The 20,648-nt window shown below is 41.1% G+C and overlaps 1 protein-coding gene across 1 annotated transcript; it reads right to left on the reverse strand.

Moving 5' to 3' along the window:
• Window positions 1–8,841: 8,841 nt before the first annotated feature.
• slc41a2a (solute carrier family 41 member 2a) lies at window positions 8,842–19,952 on the reverse strand. The gene is made up of 10 exons (XM_070972429.1): window positions 19,575–19,952; window positions 19,135–19,242; window positions 14,456–14,527; window positions 14,177–14,321; window positions 12,365–12,511; window positions 11,992–12,139; window positions 11,166–11,245; window positions 10,484–10,615; window positions 9,097–9,245; window positions 8,842–9,018 (listed from the first exon to the last, which is right to left on the reverse strand). The coding sequence occupies exons 1-10, from the start codon at window positions 19,950–19,952 to the stop codon at window positions 8,842–8,844; spliced, it is 1,536 nt and encodes a 511-aa protein (XP_070828530.1).
• Between the last annotated feature and the right edge of the window lie 696 nt (window positions 19,953–20,648).

Here is a 20,648-nt window from a genome sequence, read left to right on the forward strand (position 1 = left end):
GCTACAGAGCATGAAGCCCTCAGATGGTCACACATTAACCCAGAGTTTTAGGCATCACCTGAACATTGGTCATTCCCTGGCTCTGTTACTATAGCAACCATGATCCTATAGCTCCAAATCTCACTGCTTTAAGATCAGGGAAATATTTAACCTATGTTTGATCTGTTCATGGGTAATCATTCAATATTAACTGGCACAATAACAATTGCTATAATGACATTTTATATACGTTCTTATAAATACGCTTTTTATAAGCAGTGCGGCTAGTAGTACTAAGTAGTTCTACTGTGTACTATAGAATATAATGGTCTCTTTCTGAGAGATGCTTCATATTGAGTGTAAGCCAGCTCTGCTTCAGTTGACCAACTGTATGCCAACAGATGTCGACACACACACACACACACACACACACACACACACACACACACACACACACACACACACACACACACACAGGAATGCGACTGGTGTAGGTGCAGAGAGCTAGCAGCTGGTTAGCCGTTAGCCTACAGAGTCGACAGACTACTTAGCGTTACTTCATCAACACTAGCATTGAGCATTTGGCCAGTGTAGTTCGCCGACCTGTGAAGTACAGCACATCACAACAAAACAAAGGCGCGGCCCCACCCCGTGGTGCCATTTGCTATTGCAGTAACATCACAACTATGGCTTTATATAGTTCTAGTATTGAACTTTCTTCAGTTGTTTTTTTTTTTTTACCGCAACCCTTTCATTTTTAACTTTCTCGTTTCACAGTTCCGGGGCACGCTGTTCATGTGGTGAACGGGGCGGTGCTGATTCTGGGTCGAACTTACTTTGAATCCCGAGGAGGTCCAACTTCCACTGTAGCGCTCGTAACATCCAGAGTCAGAGTAGCCCCCCTTTTCTTTCCATTGTCTGACGTTTAATCATCCTTACTTCGTCTGTTTAAACGCAATGTGGCACCCGGCAGGAAGCGAAGACCTCCCCGCTATCAGCCTGGAAAACGACTAACAACGAGCCTGTCTTAACACTCAACACGTCGTTTGTTGAATGCGTGACGTCACCCGCAGGAGGAGGACCCGTGCTCAGGCTCCGCTTGACCGCACGCTTTGGAATACAACGGTGCCTTGAACAGAGGACTGTTTGTTATTGTTGTGGATAGTTGAAACCGAAGTTTCAGGCCACAAAGGACCAAAAATCAAAATTCAGCTGTGTTCAATTGTTGAAGAGCAAAAGACGTTATTGTGGTCAATAAGGAGAATTTGTTCAGAAATGCACAGTATGCAAACCTGAATGATTCTGACCTACAGTGGTCTGTGTTCTGTCTTATATGCAGTTCAGTTCAGGGTTTACCACGCCTCTGGGGCATCCTCTAGTTGTTTCTAAAATTTCTTACAACTTTACACCATTAGGTAATTTTTTTGGCAGTTGATTTGCCTTTTTCCTTTCTTTCCTGGATAGTGCTGATTCAGCAAAAATGCAGCCTAAGAGCGCATCCTTTTTATTTTTCTCTCTATTCTTCCCAAATTACACCATTAATAATCGGCATCCATACCATTAAAAAAAAAAAGATTATCAAACGTAATATGAAGTAATAAGTGCATAGAGCGCAACAAACAATAGTATTGTCATTAAGTGCACTTTTAAGATTATATCAAAATCATGGTGAGATTATAAGAACATTCAATCTATCAGTAGTTATGGTAAAACACACGAATACGAGTTATAAGAGAATACGTGCTTAAAGGCCACTGTCAGACAGTAAGACCATTTGAGATTACCAGGGTTACATTCACCACACAGAGAAGCAGCTGCCAAGACACCTGCGTATGAGTCATAGGAAAGTCCCAGAAAGCCCCTGATAAGAGTGCCGATATGTTCTATGAGTCCAGTGAGTCTGTGATTCTCATATTTCTAGCGCAGTTTCACACTCATCAAAATCAACTATTGTTTACTATTGGTTACAGCTTTTCTCTCAAGTCATCATATATCGGTTGGGAAAAAAATTCTACTACATTATCCACTTCTGTTGTGGTAGAATGAAACCGAAGTTTTAAGCCACAAAGGACCAAAAATCAAAATTCAGCTGTGTCTAATTGTTCAAAGAAAGGTCTTCTTGACGGTGTTCAAAAATGATCTTGATGTGTCTGATTTAATACATTATGATGTTAGAAGTGAACCATAAAGTGTGATCACTTTAAGAACACGATTTGAGCTCAGTCTACTCTGAGCATTGGAGGGTAAAGGTCATATAAGAGCATGACCTGCTTGAGTAAAACCATATGTGGTGATGTGTTTGTAGGGGCCCCTTAGATGAGGGCCCCGGATAGACCTGTCAAATCCATCAATTTGTATAATTAAAGACAGCTGAGTGTTCTAAAGACAGTAATGTATAGGTGCAATAGCATCTGTGATTGGTCGAAGTGTGTATCAGATGTCATCTATATATTTAGGGATCAAGGAGAGAAGGACAGAGATCCGACCGATTCGAACCAGGCTCTCCATCAGACTACCGGCGTCTGATTTGATACTACGCTTGCTAATAGAAGTTCTCTTTAACAGAAGCTTGTATCAGCAGAGTTCTTTCTACACCATCATCACACCATTGCTTGTTTCGACGAGGACCTGAAATAAACATCAATCTGCTGGAGACAGGATTCTGAAGAGCAAAGACTTTATTGTCGACACTCAGAAGAATAGTTCAGACAGTGCTGGACTGGGACCAAAAAATGGCCCTGGCACCATGATTATGTATACGATATGCGGAGGCACATGACATACCACAGGATATATGCGCATATTGTATTGTTTCGAAAATTAAAATAAAGCACAGTAGCCTACATGGAAAAGAGTAACCATGCTAAAAAAAAAAATAATTATATGACTTTCATCTTGGGAGAGATGCTACAATTCCCATCTTGAAGTGAAAGTGGTTGTCAAAGAAACACTGCTAGAGATGTTTTTAGACTAGTGTTTGATGAAATTTACTGTATAAGACAAGTAGGCCAACAGTAAGACCATATCTCCATGTAAAATAAAGAGCTCCTCAAAGTGGCACCTTTGAGAGAGAAATGCAGAGACAGGCAGACAAAGGAAAGAATGAGAGCAGGGATCAGTTGAGGTATAGTTTAAATAATACACTGAACAAAAATATAAACACAACACTTTTGTTTTTGCTCCCATTTTTCATAGATAGATAGACAGATACTTTCCTTCTGCTAACATTTCGGCTACTTATTACCGGGCTGACAGTCGCTCTTCTGACCTCCTCTATCTGTCCCTGCTGGGTCATGTCTCTCTCCTCCTCAGCTGATGATGGAAGGAGGGGAGGGCTGACAGATTTCATTGGACTAACCCATTGTCCTTCAAGAAAATCAACCAATGGGCGGAGTTTTGTGTCTCTAATATGTCACGGCCAATAAAAAATAACACACGGCCAGAGCCTATCTCGGCTGTCAACGGGCGAGAGGCGGGTTACACCCTGGACCGGTCGCCAGCCGATCGCAGGGCACATACACACAACCATTCACACTCACACTCACACCTAGGGGCAATTTAGAGTCACCAATCAACCTAATGAGCATGTTTTTGGTCTGTGGGAGGAAGCCGGAGTGCCCGGAGAGAGATGTCAGTGCATTGATATTTAAATGAATTACACCTCAGACAGGTTGCCGGTGTCAAAAGAGGTTGAGATCCCCATTCCCGTAACACACATAAGAACTGTGAGTAAAAGGACTTTTATCACCCAGTCCTAGTATGGTAGTGTAACATACATGAGAATCTGACATATTATAAATCGCAATAATGATTTTAAGCTGCTGTTACTGTAACTAAATAGTGCAACAAAATCATAAGAATGAATGTATCATGAATTCAAAGTCAAAAGTCAAAGTCAAAGTTTCCCACTATCTCACAGTAAGACAAGACATTTCTGACACTAAAGTAAACGGTAAAGTGCACAGGCACAAAGAATAAAGAGAGACTTATCCTAACAACTACAGTAAACAATAAACTGAGAATAAATACTAAAAATAAACAATAGACAGTGTAAATGTAGAAGTAGCAGCAAAAAGTTTTTAGCAGTTTTTAGCTTTTCTGACAGCCTGTTGGATGGAGCTGAGGGTAGAGAGAGGAGAGAGTTTAGCGTCCTAACAGCCTGGTGGATAAAGCTGTTGGTGCGGGAACAGAGGCTCCTATACCTCCTCCCAGAGGGCAGGAGGCTGAACAGATGGTGCGCGGGGTGGCTTGCATCGCTCACAATTGCGATCGCTTTGCAGGTGAGGCGGGTGGTGTATATGTCTTGCAGAGGAGTGAGACATCAATGATCCTTCCAGCTGTGTTCACTATGTGCTGCAGGGCTTTGCTGTTGTAGTCAGTGCAGCTCCCGTCCCACACAGTGATGCAGCTGAAAAGGATGCTCTCAATGGTGCCTCGGTAGAATGTGCTCATAATGGGTGGTGGAGCACCAGCCCACTTGAGTTTGCATAGGAAGCAGAGGAGCCACTGGGCTTTCTTCGCCAGCGATGTGGTGTTGGTGGTCCAGGAGAGGTTGTCACTGATGTACACCCCCAGGAATTTGGTGCTGCTCAGTCTTTCCACAGCAGCACCACTGAGGGTCAGTGGCGGGTGGGTTGTGTGAGCTGGGCTTAGAGGAGAGCTGCCTTTAAAGGGCGTGGCTGATATCTTGTTCCTGACTCAAGGTCTAGTCAGTCATGTGCATTATCAGAGGAGGTGTGTCTCCTCGCCATTGTCTTAAATAGTTCTCAGTGATAGTCTATTGAGGTACAACTCTGTAGGGCTGGGAATCAGACCCTTTAAATGGTGAGCTGGTCCAATACTTTCTGTACAGGGGTGACTCAGGATCTTAGCACTTGTTATAATTAGGCTCCATTTTTATTATAATTAGGCTCCATTTTACTTACCTTGAATTATTACCTTTTTCTCTACTCATGTAACCTGTAAATCATCTATGTATTTATGTGAACCTGCAAATCATATTCCTTCATCTGAACATTGTGACATTCTACATGATAAGATGGGAACCAGATGTGCCCACAGAATTCTCTCTTATCTGTCAAGGTTAAGTCTGTCTCGTTAGATACATGCCTTGAAACAAACACACACACATCTTTTGTACTAAATATCAGGAATCTCGTGAACTTTGGTTGGCCTGTTCATGTCAGAGATAACTGGCCAATGAGTGATCGCATTTAAGTCCAACCTCTGTAAGGGGCAGGCCCCAATGTAGTTTAATTTTTCTAACAATGATATGTGATGTACTGGTGAGATGTCACATGGCAATGCTTCACGATAAATCATGTGTTGTGTATTAGATTAAGGTAGTCCATTAGTACGTCATGTGTTCTGTTTTAGATTAAGGAAGTCCATTAGTACGTCATGTGTTCTGTTTTAGATTAAGGAAGTACATTAGTATGACGTAGAAGGACATGAGTTAATGAGGATGAAATGGCTGAAAAATATATTATTTTAAAAAATACCATGCATGAAAAATAGATTATTTAAAAAAAAATACCATAAGCCACAGCCAAGAAATAATGGTGTCTGGAACTAGTAATAACTTAGACAAAACTGGAAAACAAGACCAAGGAAAGAAATTACTGGTGTAATCTGTCTAAAGGAGATTATTAAATTAAAAAGGGGACAAGGATGTCCTAGTAATATGGGAGCATCTGGCACAGGAAATGTAATACGACACAGGAAAAGGTTTCTGGTATATGTCATATAATATATGGTGGGAAATTACCGAATAGTGTAAGATTAAGACTCATACAATGTTTAGTGTAAGGAAAAGGTTTAGAGGATGGACAATAGGCGTGGATAGGTGCAGTCACAGTTGTACGAAAGCAGATCAGAGTTCTTCATGTGTATCTTGTGTACATGTTCTGCCTGCTACCCAGAACTCTGACTCCTGCTGATGATTTCACTGAACACCAACAAGGAGATTTTCCTGAACAGTTGGGCATAGCTAAAAACTCTTGGTTCATGTGGCTTGGGGCCTTGGTTCCAAGACACCACACCAGCCCAAGAAGACAAATGTGAATACACCTGGAAATCTGGGCTCATTCTGACTGAGATACTGCGAGGGCTCTATCACTTCGAACCCAGCGCTGCCTTGCTTTACCTGTGACCTGAATAAATTCTACATCTGTGAATCTGAAGATTTCTCCAGTCTTGTTCTTGGGCTTCCATCAAAAGAATCAGGCTAACACACTGATAAGGATCACCTTGTATCTGCTTAATGTACTTTAGCAGGCACCACACAGTCCTGCCCCCACACCACCGCATTTCAATACAATGCACAGAGGAGGCACAACACCACTTTCCCACTGTACACATAAGTGTGTACTGACCAGTCAAGATGCTGCAGTGAACCAGAATACGGTCAATTTAGTAACTGTTAACAAATGTGAGTGAGCTCAAGGGAGATACCATTACTGTTGAGGTATTTTAAACACTTTTTAAAAATGTAATCTGATGGTGAAGCTCATATGACATGACCAAAAGCCCTACTCTAGAAAAACCTATAAATAGAAGTTGTGGTGAAATTGTTTTCTGCACTGATGTTTCCAAGATCAAGAATGAACTTTAAACCCAAACTAATAATATGATAAACTCACTGTGTGTGAAACCTTGTGATAACACAGTCACATTATGTCACTGTGCTTACATATGACTGCATTAAGTCAGGTGCCACACTTCTCTTTAAAACCTAACAATGCTCCACATCACAAGGCTGCACAAATGTCCTCCACTTAGCTTGTTTGATATTTAGTGCATGTGCATAAAAGAGATGCAAAATTGCATTGTATGAGGAAACCACAGCCTGCTGCTCTGAGAATCAACAGCTGGCCAGTAAAGCACAATTCAACTTTAAAACCTGCTACCGTAAGTCACCTGTCTAATCTGCACACCCACACCATGTTTAGTTTCCTTTTGAACACAAACTGACTCCCTTGCAGCAGCCTTGAGCACCTGTGCCTTTTATTTCAACAAATTGTGCTCTTACTTAATGATAGAAGAATGAAATGTTTCACTGTCTTCATTTCCAGTTGCAGTTACTATTTATATTAATCAACTGACATCTAGTGTAATAGAAATATTGTTTTCTGCCTAAACACAAAGAGCCTCATGGGCTTTCACTTCTCTATTTGGTCATGATAAGACAAACCTTGAAGTGTGCTCTGTTCCCCACGTGCATGCAAACCAGTTCTATCAATAGGGGGACACTTAGTCTGACTATTCAGATATATGCTGTGGTAAACAATACTTATACATTACTATTCTTTACATAAATAGTGTTATACCTACACATTGTGCCAAGATCTTTTCTGATATCAGATTTGTGTGTCAGATTTGAGTAACCTCAACATGGGCTAGTCATGTTTTATCCTTTTATTCATCAAAGCTAGTTTTCTCATTCATTTAGATTACAGGGTAGTGTGCACAACATAATGGGAACAGATGTTTTACACAGCTGGATGCACTCAATCAAAGGCAATGTAGAAAAAATAAAAAATGAGTAAGGGACTTGTTACACATAAAAAGCTCAAATTAAAACTTTAAAACTCATACTTGTATAATATTTTTTTGCCATTGCTAGATAGAGCAATACATTTGCATTTGGTGATATATGGGACTCTAATCATCACTCTAATCTAATCACAACATTAATAAAAAATGACATTTTAAATTATGGACATATAATTGTACTTTTATTTCCTCCAGCTCAGTTTCCAAAAAGTTATAAAAATGACAGATAAAATGAGTAAAAGTGTTATAATTGGCTTTGTCTAGCAGTTTCTCCCCTCTGCCCTGCATGTTTTACATGTTTCCATTCTCCACCACACCTGATTCAAATGATCAGCTCGTCATCAAGCTCTGCAGTGGCTTGATAACGAGCCACTCAGTGCTTCAATTAATCGCAATTTCAATTAAGTGCACTTAACTGTACGATCCTTAAAGGTGCGATGTTTAAGATATGATCAGAAGTGTAGTTAAAAACATTCAAAAAGCGACCTAACATTAAAAACAGAATGAGGAGATGACACTTCTGATGGTATGCCAACAACCTCTATGTATTGTGTTGCAGTGATGTCTACTGAATGCTAGCCAGCTAGCCCCGGCACATCCTCTCATGAGGTGATAGTCCAATAGTATAGCCCCCAGAGTTTGAGCTGGGAGATGTATGTGAGCGGGAAAATGTTTCACAAGCTCTTTAAACTTTTTTAGCCTAATTAACAAACAAATTAAGCTCACAAAATGTCAAGAAAGCAAATATTCTTTCTTGATATTGAGTCCTGGACAGAGCCGCTGTTGATCACCTCAGCACTGTTTTCCCCGTTGTCAAACTGGCCTCTGTTGGACTCGTGGACTGTGATCAGTCCTGATCTGACCGTATTCACTGGGAGGCTGCTGAGCCCAGTTCTGTTGACTGCGGTGTAAACACCAACAATCCCCCAACGATGGTCTGAGCTCTGTGTCAGGTCAGACTCAGTCAACTACTAGGGCCGGTAGCTGCACAACTAACTGAGCTAACTTGCTAACAAATATGGCTGCAGCCATATATAGCTACAGCAAAGAGGACAGTGAGCATGGCGCTACCCCTGTTTGTTTGGAGATCTTCAATAGGTGGTCATATATTACACATTGCATCTTTAAGTAAACGTGCCACTTGTAGTTGGATGATAATGAAAAAGTTGAAATAAAATGTCAAGATTAAATGGGTGACTGCCTTTTATAAAAAACATTGGATTTCTTTGTCCCAGCGTTTATTATTCTATTATTATAAGTGATGTTTTCTTGTGTTTTTTCTTCCTCAAACCTTTTCTTGCTTTGAACCTATACACTTCCCAAGTCACCAATGCACCACAGCATGAGAAAAACAAGAGATAGAAGAGCAGTCCCTAGTAGGTCCCCGAGGGCTGTCAGATACGGTATTGAGTAACTGTCGGGGTCTTTACCCCTCCGCCATAGACAGTGGACCATGCAGTCGGCGATACACAGAAGGGAGAAAACCTAAGAGGTAGACACAACATGATTGTGCAAAGCAGTGATGAAGTACGCAGAGGAAAAATGACCACACATGTGACTCACCTGAATCAGGGAAGCAGACAAGAATGCAACAGTGAAAAGAGGACTGGGCAAAGTGTGGCCTCCTTTCATCAGGTGAATAGTGTGTAAGAAGACGAGCTGACCGGGGATGACCAAAAGGAGCAGAACCTGAGCAGATCGATGATTTGCTCCTGCCATGACAAACCAGAACATCAGAAGAGTGTGTGTGTGTGTGTGTGTGTGTGTGTGTGTGTGTGTGTGTGTGTGTGCGTGTACTTGTACTTATCTTTGTGAGAACCAGTTTGAGTTGTAGACCTTGGGAGTGGGGACATTCTTGGAAAGAACGGAAAGTTTGGATGGTCCTCTATTTCAGACAGACCCTGTTTGATGGTTCAGACTTGGTTTTAAGGGTTAGGTTAGAATTAGGTTAGGTTTGGGTGAAAGCGCAGTGCTCTTGGGGGAGCACTGCAAGGGGCACGGGCTCTTGGGGGCTGTGGGGATCCAAAGGATGTTGGGACCTTTATTTATTTGTGGGATCAAAAGATCTTTGATTCTTAAAGAAATACATAAAAACCTGGCCAAGTGTATTGTTTAAAAAAGCATGGTGGATTGGGCAACGGTGCAGGCCGGCACTTGTATATTTGGGAACTTGGGAACTTGTATATTTAGCAAAATACCCCATCTTTCCAGGGTCTCTGCTATACCATTTGGGGCTGTCACCACTTAAAAAGAGCAAGCTTTATACGTGTGTAAGGGAAATTCTCCATGTTGCTTGTTGAGAGTTGCTAATTCTCTGAAGAATTACAGACTCTGTGTGATGAATCAGGTCTCTTTAATACATGCAGCATGGAGGGAAGACTCATGCAGAGTGTTCTCTCCAGATCTCCACAATGTCTTGGCTTTTATACTTGACAACAAATGGTTGTCACAGACACCTGGTAATGATAAATCTTTCCTTGAAAAAACAATGACCATTTGGGGAAGTTCACTCATCCTGTTTCCCAGGGTTCATACTATACCATAAACTCCTCAGGTACAGTGAATCGCACCTTAACCTTCCCCCTCTATCCTGTGTCCCTCACTCAATTGTCCTTTGATCCTCTTTCTCCCCTCAGTGACAAAGGGCCATAAAGAGTTTTACAATTCATAGACTGATTCCGAGGATTAGTAAGTCATCTAATTCCTACATGTGATATTAAGATATAAATAAAATAAGTGCTGAGCTTGGATTTAAGAGGGCAGACATAAAACAAGAGGGGTTAGTAAAATATAAGCGCTAAAAGGGTTAGGGTCTATGCATTTAGTCGTGATGGTTAAGGTTGGGGTAAGGGACCGGGGAATGCATTGTGTCAATGAACAAAAGTGTGTCTATTAGGTGAAGGGACGACAGGCTGCTTTTATTTAAATGTTTTGCTCTTTTGATCTTTACCTGAGCCAAAGAAAGTGCGACAAGGGCTGTAGCAGCTCTTACGGTCCTCAGGAACCTCTCCAGGGGAGAAATTCAGATGCAAATTGGTAGAAATACGACTAGACTGAATGGAGACAAGGTTTCCTCCAATACCTGAATAAGAAAGTAAAGATGGGTGCAGGGTCAACAATAAGGCTATATTTGCAGGTAATATGTGATTGAGCCTTTTGTTTGACATGCAGCATAAACAAAGAAATGAGCATATGAGACTGAGAGGGGATTGGCATTCCTATGGAGCTACTAGAGAATCCAGAGGGGGGTGGGGAGTGCAGAGAGGTCGGGGAGTGTCTGAGGCATCTCCATTAATAATGGAACTCCTGGCACATTTCCAAGATATGTCTGCTTCTTGTTCTGGTACAAGGTTCATTTCTTTTTCATGATACAAACATAGGATTGCACAACACAATGCAAGCTGTAGTCCCTTTGTGCTACCCACAAAACAAAAATGAATTAAATGGATGAATAAATAATGAACTATTATTTACGCACGCTCTCTCTCTCTCTATCTCTCTCTCAAACTGAGAAGATGGTGATTTGTGCCTCAACACATGCTGGAAAATAACCAAATAACATGACAGGATTTATCAATGATTTTCTTTTTTCTGCGTTGTCACAAAAAGTAGGCCATAAATGCGCTACTCACCATTTATGACTGGAGCATAAACTATGATTGCAGCAAGGTTTGGATCTGACACAGTCTTGTCCAGAATAAGTCCTCCAATACTGAAAAGAAAGACAACCGAGAACATGCTTTTAGAAGCTCTGCATATTCTGGTGGTACTATAACTCATTAACAGCCTCAGCAAAACAGTCTGGGATCTGTGCAGGAGAACATTTTGAAAGAATTGTGATGCTGCAGTGAAGGAGCGAAGAAACAGAAAGCCTAAATTAAGACTCATCTCTTTACCCCAGTCTACACCTTAATAATGATTTACATTATGGGGTCTTACATTTTGTCCCCACAAGGAAGGCAACAATGTGAATATGTAACAGATTTATGTTTCCACAATGTGAGCAAAACATAGCTGCGCATGCACACACATACATCTAATGTGTTTGTCTGGGAGTTGAGAGAATTCCTCATAATGATTATCAACATGTTTGCTCATGCCTGCAAGTGTGGCTGCTGCTGATAATGTGTGCAGTATGTATGTATGTATGTATGTATGTATGTGTGTAGCATTGCTTGATATATGGATGATAATGGAGTTAAATCCTTGTTCTTTAAACAAAAATACAAATTTCAATCTTTCTGTACTTTGATTCACAGTGACAGAAGGGAAATGATTTTAATAGCGTTTTATTTGAAAACTCAAGACCTGAAACTTTTAATATCAAGGAAAAACCTTACAAAATTACTGAATTGATAAACTTCAAACCCCACTCTACCTTTAAATGTACACATTTCAAGCAGTGTGAATGTGTGTGCAGGCTTTCCAAAATGTCAGTTATTAGACTGAGGAGAGTACCTGCTGATAACCATTGCTGTAATGATTGGTTCCCAGCCTGTGCGGAGCAGCGTATGACTGGCTGGATGTTTGGAGGCGATCGCCACCCAAACAGGAATCAGGCACAAAAATAACAGATCCACCAAGTACAACGCGTAAAGATAGAAATCTGTCAAGAGAAAAGGTTATTATTTTTTAGCTTTACTTTCAGCTAGGACCCAGTCTAAAGCTATGGTGAGTTTCTGATCATTGAGGATGTGTTAGTGCCATCTGTTGACCAACATTGAAACTGACATGACCTCTGAGCCCAAGAACATTTACTCTATCATTCTTCATTGCTCTGGTGTGTGTTAGAGGTTCACATTGGCCAACTGTAGTCTTCATCTCTCTTTACCTATGAACGAGTAGAACCACTGACTGAAGCATGCCAGGAAGGCAAGAGTGATGAGATCACCAAAGCTGGCTGCCAAGGGTGTGGCCACATTGTCAGGGTTGATTCCTAACCTCTTGGAGCCAATGATCACTCCCACCATAATGATACCTGCAGAGGTTAATAACAAGGTAAGATTCTTTCATGTTGTGACACTGGTTCAGTCCTGAGGGCATGTGCACTGTTAGAAAGAAGTGGTAAGCTTACTTAGATTTCAACCCGAATAAAAGCAGAATGAAACTCTATGCATGAATAATCACTCCTTAGTTTTGATTATATGAGAAATAAATGTGATGTAGGGGCAAGAAAGAACATGAATGAGGGCCTAGAATTATCTCTTCTGAATGCAATATGTAATTCCTAAAGACACCTCTGCCTCTGTGGCACTAAGTTTGGTGTAATCAGTCCACGCCACAATTCAAACTGTGGGTTGATCAGGACACATTCTGCAACTGAAAATAATAAAGCCCATGCAGAATTTGTTTAAATGTCCTGCTGCTGAAAGGGAAATTCTCCTTGTTGATCTTTGAGAGTTGCTAATTCTCTGAAGAATTACAGACTCGGTGTGATGAATCAGGTCTCTTTAATAACCGCAGCATGAAGGGAAGACTCATGTAGAGTGTTCTCTCCAGATCAGGTGTTGGTAAATCATGCCTCCCCCAAAGCAATGACTATTTGAGGATGGCACTGATCCTTTTTTAGGGTTTTATACTATACCATAAACCACCTCAAACACAAACCCTAAATTGCCCCCCTCATCCCGTTTCCCTCATCAAATGTCCTTCTGTCCTCTCCCTCACCTTAGGGAGAAAGGGCCACAAAAACTGGCACAATTCATAGACTGATTCCTGGGATTAGTAAATCATCTAATTCTTACAGTGTTGTTAATGTTAGTTAATAATATTCTTATGCTAAACAAATGTAATAATTATTGAATAGTGAACACACACACAATTGAGAGAGGTTTGATTTCTTTTGTTCTGTTCTTGTCTGTAAACAGTTTGCTGAAAAGTTCATTATTCAGTGGGAATATAATACAGTGTTGAAAATATGTTCGTTAATAATATTCTTATGCTAAATAAATGTAATAATTACTAAATAGTGAATAAAAGTAAGAAAATCATTCTAAAAGTTGATGTTTCTTTACATATTTTGTAGCATTGTCAGTGGGTTTGCAAAGGGGGTCCCCGGCCAGAAGCCAATGCCATTTGGGGGGCCATGGCATGGAAAAGTTTGGGAACCCCTGATCTAGCTTCTTGTATTTTCTAGTGTCCTCCCGTTGAAGGTGATTTTCTGTTGTTTCTTTTCTCTAGGAGTGTTATTCCCCCTCTGAGGTGATTTTCCTCTTTGTGGTGATTTTGTTTTCCTTTCGTTTTTTAGCTGCTCTAGTGCTTCGTTCCCCTTGTGGAGTTTTTTGTTGTATTGTTTGCTACTTTGATTTTGTCAGTTAAATCTGTCCACAAGTCTCTGCATTCTGGGTCCTGGCCTCCTTTTGTCTCGCGACCGTAACACCACTGTTCATACTTGGAGTACAGCTCTTGGCTAGGCCTTTACAGCTTAATAGAAAGAATTAATCAGTAGCATCCTTATGCAGAAACATCATTGAAAATGGGATGTGGAATGCTGGCCCTAAGTAGAAACACAGGGGTCAGCATATATAATGCATGTGTTATAGCCAATAAAACTTAATGAATATTCCTGAGGTCACTGGTGAAGCTGAGAGAAAGACCCGTGGACACCAAATGTTTGAAAGGATGTAATGGTGATGTGTGTTACCTTGCAGAAGTGAAGCCATAAAAGCTGTAGACACACTGGCTGAGCACAGGAGCATTAAATGATGAAAGGGCATCTTTCCTTCTGCCATCCAGCCCAACAGAGTCGCCATCAAAGAGGCTAACAGGCCGAGCACCGTGGCTTGAAGCTGTAAAACGGGGGGTGGTAGTAAGGCAGTCTTCACAAGTCTTAGAGTGCAGATAAACAGCTAGTTATACAGAAATGATCCTCTGGAAGATGAAATCCACATAATTGGTCACAAAGCAAATGCAATTAACGTACCTGCTTGAGCGCCAGGTTCCCAACGATCAACATCCACTTTTCTCTGACAGGTTCCATTTTCCCTGTGTTCACCTGACAACATCAGATATATATTCACTCATTCATACATGAAAAATCGACATTCCCATGTAGCAGAACTAGCCTCTAAGTGACCTTCTCTTACCCTCTCTGACTTTGTTGGAAACCAGTCTAACTGATTGAACTATAGACCATCTAGAATGCTCATAATGAAGTGTGATTTTGAAGAGAAACAGGATGTCCCATGTCAATGCTAATGGTCCCCCAATAGCCCTAAGGAAGTAAAGCCGGCTGGGAAGAACAAAGGCCAGGCTTCAACTGAATCCACAAACAGAGTCTGCTGATGGGTTGCAAAGTAGCCAACCTTAAAATTAACTGTTTGTCAGCCGGAGGACTTTGTTTCTTGGTATACCAGACAATTGCATCTCTGTATGAATCAACGCTGGATATATTCACATGAATAACTCATGGTCTATATGATGCCCATGTTCTCTCATATCCCATGAGAAGCTGTGAATCCAACTTTGTTTTAAGATTTGCCTGGGGCTCTGCAATGGAGCCTTCCTATTATCTAAGGGTTCGTAGGGTTTGAAGTTGACTGTGCTTTATAAGACCTTTATTAAGGAATAATCATAAGGATGATAATCATTTTGGCAAATATCGTCTGCATTTCTTTATTTCGTAATTTCTTTATCTTCATTTCCTTCTTTATCTCTTTCTATTTCTTTTATTTTTGTATTAGTTATACATTGAGTCATTATTCATGTTGGGATGAAACTGTACCAGGATTATCATTTAATGTTGTCACCCAACCATAGGAAGTGCCTGATGCATGCTGTGAACAATGTTGAAATGTCATTGAAAAATTGTTATTGAAATTATATGTGATTGACCATAGTGAGAAGCAGATGAGCCCCTCGTGTGAGTCAGGATTAATTCAGCTCCTTGAGGCGATTGCGCGTCACAAAGCATCTCACATGTTCGACGGCCTGCCCATTAGACACGCCCCTGGCGCGAGGTTTAAATGTCTGCAGCCGCAGCATGAATTCAGTGCGTGCGCTCGTTACTCACAGTGCGCGCGTTACTCAGAGTGCGTGTTACTCAGTTTTGTTTAGGTTATGTTACGTTACGTGTTTCTACAGTTTGCCGTAAGCGTTGAATTTTGTTTTTAGCTAAACGTTTTGTTTTAACCTCAGTAAATTTTAGTCAAATAATAATAATTTTGTATCTTTTTTTTTTTTTTTTTGACCGGCCTCTTAATTTGTACTGTCAGTCTAAAATAATCCGTCACAGACTCAACCAAACCAAACCCTGCAGCCAGCTGTTGATCCTTGGTCCAGATAACAACCGTCCGGAGCAGTCCCTCATCTGTAACCGACACTATAGAACCAGTTCCAGAGACGTCACCGTCCAACATCAGCTCGTCACCTTGGTGCGCTTGGCCTTCACCAGACCACTGAGTAGATCGAGCCAAGGACGACCATCTGGGCATCTTCGAGTTAGTTCGGAGCAGAGCACAACGGGACGCCATCAGTCAAGTAGGCATGCTAAGCGGGTTTGAATAAGAGTTGGTCCGTGAGGTTAAGATCAGGCCAGCTGACAGTCTTGTCTGGGCCCGGGACAAGATAATGTTAGATGGGCCCTCCCCTCCACCACCGCCGGGTTTTTTTGTCACTAAACATCACCAGTTATGTTTGATATATTGTGATAATGCAATAAATAAGGTATTTTATACTAGGGGAAAATCTTAGCTCTCCATGGCAGCTGAGATTTTTGTTAAATATGACATTTATATACTTGTCACAAAGGACCTGCTAATATTATTAAGAGTTATGCATACACATTTTCTAATTCTTATACATGCAGGAAAAATAGACCAGGGAAGAATAAATTAGGCATTTTAGTTTGAAGAATTTTCTCTTTGTCAACTGATAATACAGTAAATATGCATGTATATCAAACTTTAAATGAAAACTTTATCAGTTCAACGTCATGCTAGAATTGTCAGTTCTGTAACTTAACTAACTCACCTCTGCTGTTTTCCTCTCTTCTCTTCTCATCTGCTCTTCCTCTCCTCTCCTCTCCTCTCCTCTCCTCTCCTCTCCTCTCCTCTCCTAATAATCGGGGATCAGAAATAATCATTTTCTGATCCCTGCTCAGCGGACAGCTCCCGCTCTCTCTCTCTGTCTTCTCTGTCACCTGCAGCCTGATTCTGCTCCTCCGCTCCACCGTGACACTGACACACCCCCTCTCTCTCTTCTCCGTCACCGGCAGCCTCATTCTGCCCCTCGGCTCCACCGTGACACAACCCCCCTCTCTCTTCTCCGCCACCCGTAGCCTGACTCCTGACTGCTGCTCGCTCTCCCTCCTCTCTGTTTCTGTCAAAGAAAACGTGTTTTGTCAGGCTTTGTACAAGCTAGGCTAATGGCCGTTAACATTAGAGCTAGTCAGTTAGGCTGCGTTACAAGGTTGGCTGCACTACTTACCTTGCTCTATTCCACTCGTCCCAGCTTCACTGTCAGGACATTTTTTTAAATATTTGTTTAGAACATTTCTCAACCCTTTGTTGTCCTCTTCTCTTTTTCTCTTTTCTTTCCTTTTCTGGGCACCGGACTTGTGCTTACCAGACATTTTGATCGTAGACCCGCGCGCCTTCTCAACTTCAAATTAATAACAACGTCAAAGTTTGATCTAGGCCAAACCATTTTTGTGTTTGGGGTGGGAGGGTTCATGATCACTATTTCTCAAGGACAACTAGGAGAATACAAATAAAAAACTGTAATGTGATTGAAATAATAGTTTTCCACAAATAGGGCTATTCTGACATTTTTTTAATTCCACAATTTAATGAGGGCCCAGTTGTGGGCCCCCCTCTCCCTGGGACCGGGAGAGCAGACCCATTTGTCCCCCCCTATCGGCGGGCCTGGTTAAGATACTGCTAATTTATCCAAATTCTCTCCATTAATCGTTTATTCCCTTAACTCTACGTTCGCGTCCCCATTATTCCCTTTCAACTACCTCTCACTATCGCCAATTTATTTACCATTATGTTGCCATAAGTTTCTTGTGTGTTCTGTCATATCATCTCCCATCTTCTGTCTTATTATCCCTGATACACTACTCATTATCCATAATTCTGCTTAATAAATGATATTTTGATATAAGTCCTGGTTAGACGGTGTCCTTTTGAACTGAATATATACGATCCCTGTATCCAGAGTTTACACTTCAGATTATCAGACTGGTTTATCGTAAAGTTCATTCGTTAGTATTCAGCGTTATAGCAGTTAATTTCTGCAGTCCTTCTTAGCTGAGGAAGGTGGTGCCCCGTTATTTTATCAACGAATGCAACATCAAATTAAGGTAGTCCCCTAGTAACACTACACCCATGACAACAGGGCAAACTGAAGAAGATGATATGATATGACTGAAATGCTCAAACAGCCACCAAATTTATCTTGAGGTGAGAGTGTTTTTTCAGCTGATATTTACAAAGTCAAGGTTTTTTTTATGGATATTTTAACACAATAAATAAATAGAAATATTTTATGTGCTTGTGGCCAATGAAGATGAATGCTACTCTACACAGATGTGAGTATACGTGTGTCAGATAGTCAACCAAAGCACAAAACTTGATCTTAGACATACATTTCACATGATGCTTTGGAAAAAAACCCACAAACCATCAGAACACAAAGTCATTAATTAATAGCATAACTATTTTCCAACTTCCCTATACCTGACTGTAGCACTCAGCCCCAAGCCCATTGGTTCCTTCTAAGGGTGTAAAAATTAAACACTGGACACAAAAATATGATTTCATTTTAAAAAAAAACTTAAATAATTTCCTAAAACTGCTGGTCACTGCAGTTTTCAACAAATGTAACTTGAATAGGAGTAAATGTTGCATTTGTTGGGACTATTTTCAGCTGCAGATTAATCCACACACCAGGCCCTCTGAGAATTAAGCATGCAATCGAATAGAATTGCAATAGAATATAAAAATGAACTGCAGTGTCCATTTTCATGCTAATGAAGGAACATGACCCAGTGCAACAGTGTGGCTCCTCCATGTATTTTCAGTCAGGCATAAGATATAATTATGAGATCAATTTTTTAAAGGAATTAGACATATCAGGCTTTGGCATATTAATGACTGAATCTGATAATATTTGAGCACTATATTCTCTCCTTTTCCAGTAAAACATCATTTCACAGTGTCTGAATTGATAGACTATTGTTACTCATTTGTCCTGCAGGATATTGTACTGCAAGTTGATTGGCTGCTGTGTTCTTCACAGACATGTGAGGAGTTTCACAGTGAGGGCAGAAAACCATAAGGCAAAAATACCTTTCTGAGAAAGAGGTTGTTTATACCCTGATGATCAGTTTATTTATTATTCACTTACGCTCCAACTCTTTTGCCTGTCTCTGCACAGTATACAATGACATATTAAAATGTCACTGTATTCACCACTTTGTGTTAAATGTTGTTTTATACTGCATGTAATGATCTTAACACACCCCAACCTCATAGCAGGTCTTTATAAGAGGTCACTTTATGTGTGCATGTTATGAGATTGAGTGTGTGTGATTACATTGGTGGCTTGTGTGGACGCACATGTCTGTGTGTGCATGTGTATTAGCTTCTGCACACTCACAGCAGTTGAGAGTCTAGAGGCCAGAGTCATTTCCAGGTTCCCCTTCATGCCTAACACTGCAGGGACCAGGATGAAGATCTCTGTGATTTCCTGGAACACGTCCCAGTTCTGCCATGAAACACACAGTGCAATATATAGTCAAAAACTTAATGCGGAAGAATGACCAAGGTCAGCACCACAAATGTACCATGAATCATCTTCATTTTCAACCAGGAGGATCTTCATTTTAAATAAACAACTTTGAAACTCCTGTGTTTCTTTGCTAACCGATCTCAGTGCAGCAGAACCCCATCCTGCATCAACAAAATGCCAGTCCTCCTTTCCCTCTGTCTCCACATCATTCCCACTTTTCTTCCTAATTCTCCTACACTGTGTCCATATCATTTGGAAAGACAAGAAATGCTGACCTCACTTAGATCGTGTAAACTGCGAGTCCTCACCTGAACCACATCAAGCAGCATCCCGGCAGAGACTGTCCCCAGCCCGGCCAGCAGAAATGGCACTAGGACTTGAAGCAGCATGGAGCAGATTGACTCAGCAGGCGCACCAGAGCCACCTTCATCCTTTGCTCTCGTGGATCGACTGAACCTTGAGCTACTGTAGAGTTTACTTGGGAGCAGAAAGTCAGTCTCAGTGTACTCCTGTGGCTCATAATGGATACTGGTGTTGACTGGTGAAATATTCCCATTAGAGTTAAAATGTTGTGGGGTTTCAGAGTGTTGAGTTGAGGACAGGTTGGATCTGTGCTGCTGGCTGGTGCATCTGTCCACAGAGCCACTGGGGTACTGTTCCTCATCTTGTGTCTTTGGGACAACCATCATGTAAGGTTGGTTTTGGGCAGGATGTTATTCCTGCTGCTGCTGCTGCTGCTGCTGCTGCTGCTGAGTAACAGCGGCACCAAAAGTTGTCACAAACAGTTGGCCTAGAGAGAAAGTGAGCAACACCAAGAATGATTTGCTTTGAAAAGGATGCATGGTTGACAATGAGACCCAACCGAGTGGTTATAACTAGCGTGGCTGTTGAGTCAGGCTTTTTCAGAGTCATCTGATGGCACAGCTCGCTTGCATTATCATTCCTCATGCCTGAATCCCATCAGCAACACTGAGGCTGCATTGTCTGATGGAGACAGTGCTCTCCATTTGAAATTCCTAAGAGATGAACAGGTACTAAACTGCTGAGGTCATCGCATTACAATCAATGAATTGTAAAAAAATAAAAAAAATAAAATAAAAATGTTTTTAACGCAAAAACTGGCATGTCAACAAACATAACTAAACTATAGGTATGCTAAGACCTTGATGGAAGTGTAAATCATTTCATTGAATTAATCTTCATAGTTATGATACATCAAGCAGCCTCTAATCATCAAAACCTTAAAGTGGTCAAAAACACCACAGTGTTGCAAAGCAAAAACCAGCTAAATCATTCACGAGTTAAATATGATCGTGAAGCAGTCCTGCAATGCTGAACGCATTGAATGGATTTCCACAGTTACAGACCATGATCAAATAGTT

Source organism: Chaetodon trifascialis, chromosome 10 (genome assembly GCF_039877785.1).
Source record: "Chaetodon trifascialis isolate fChaTrf1 chromosome 10, fChaTrf1.hap1, whole genome shotgun sequence".
NCBI classification, from domain to species: domain Eukaryota; kingdom Metazoa; phylum Chordata; class Actinopteri; order Chaetodontiformes; family Chaetodontidae; genus Chaetodon; species Chaetodon trifascialis.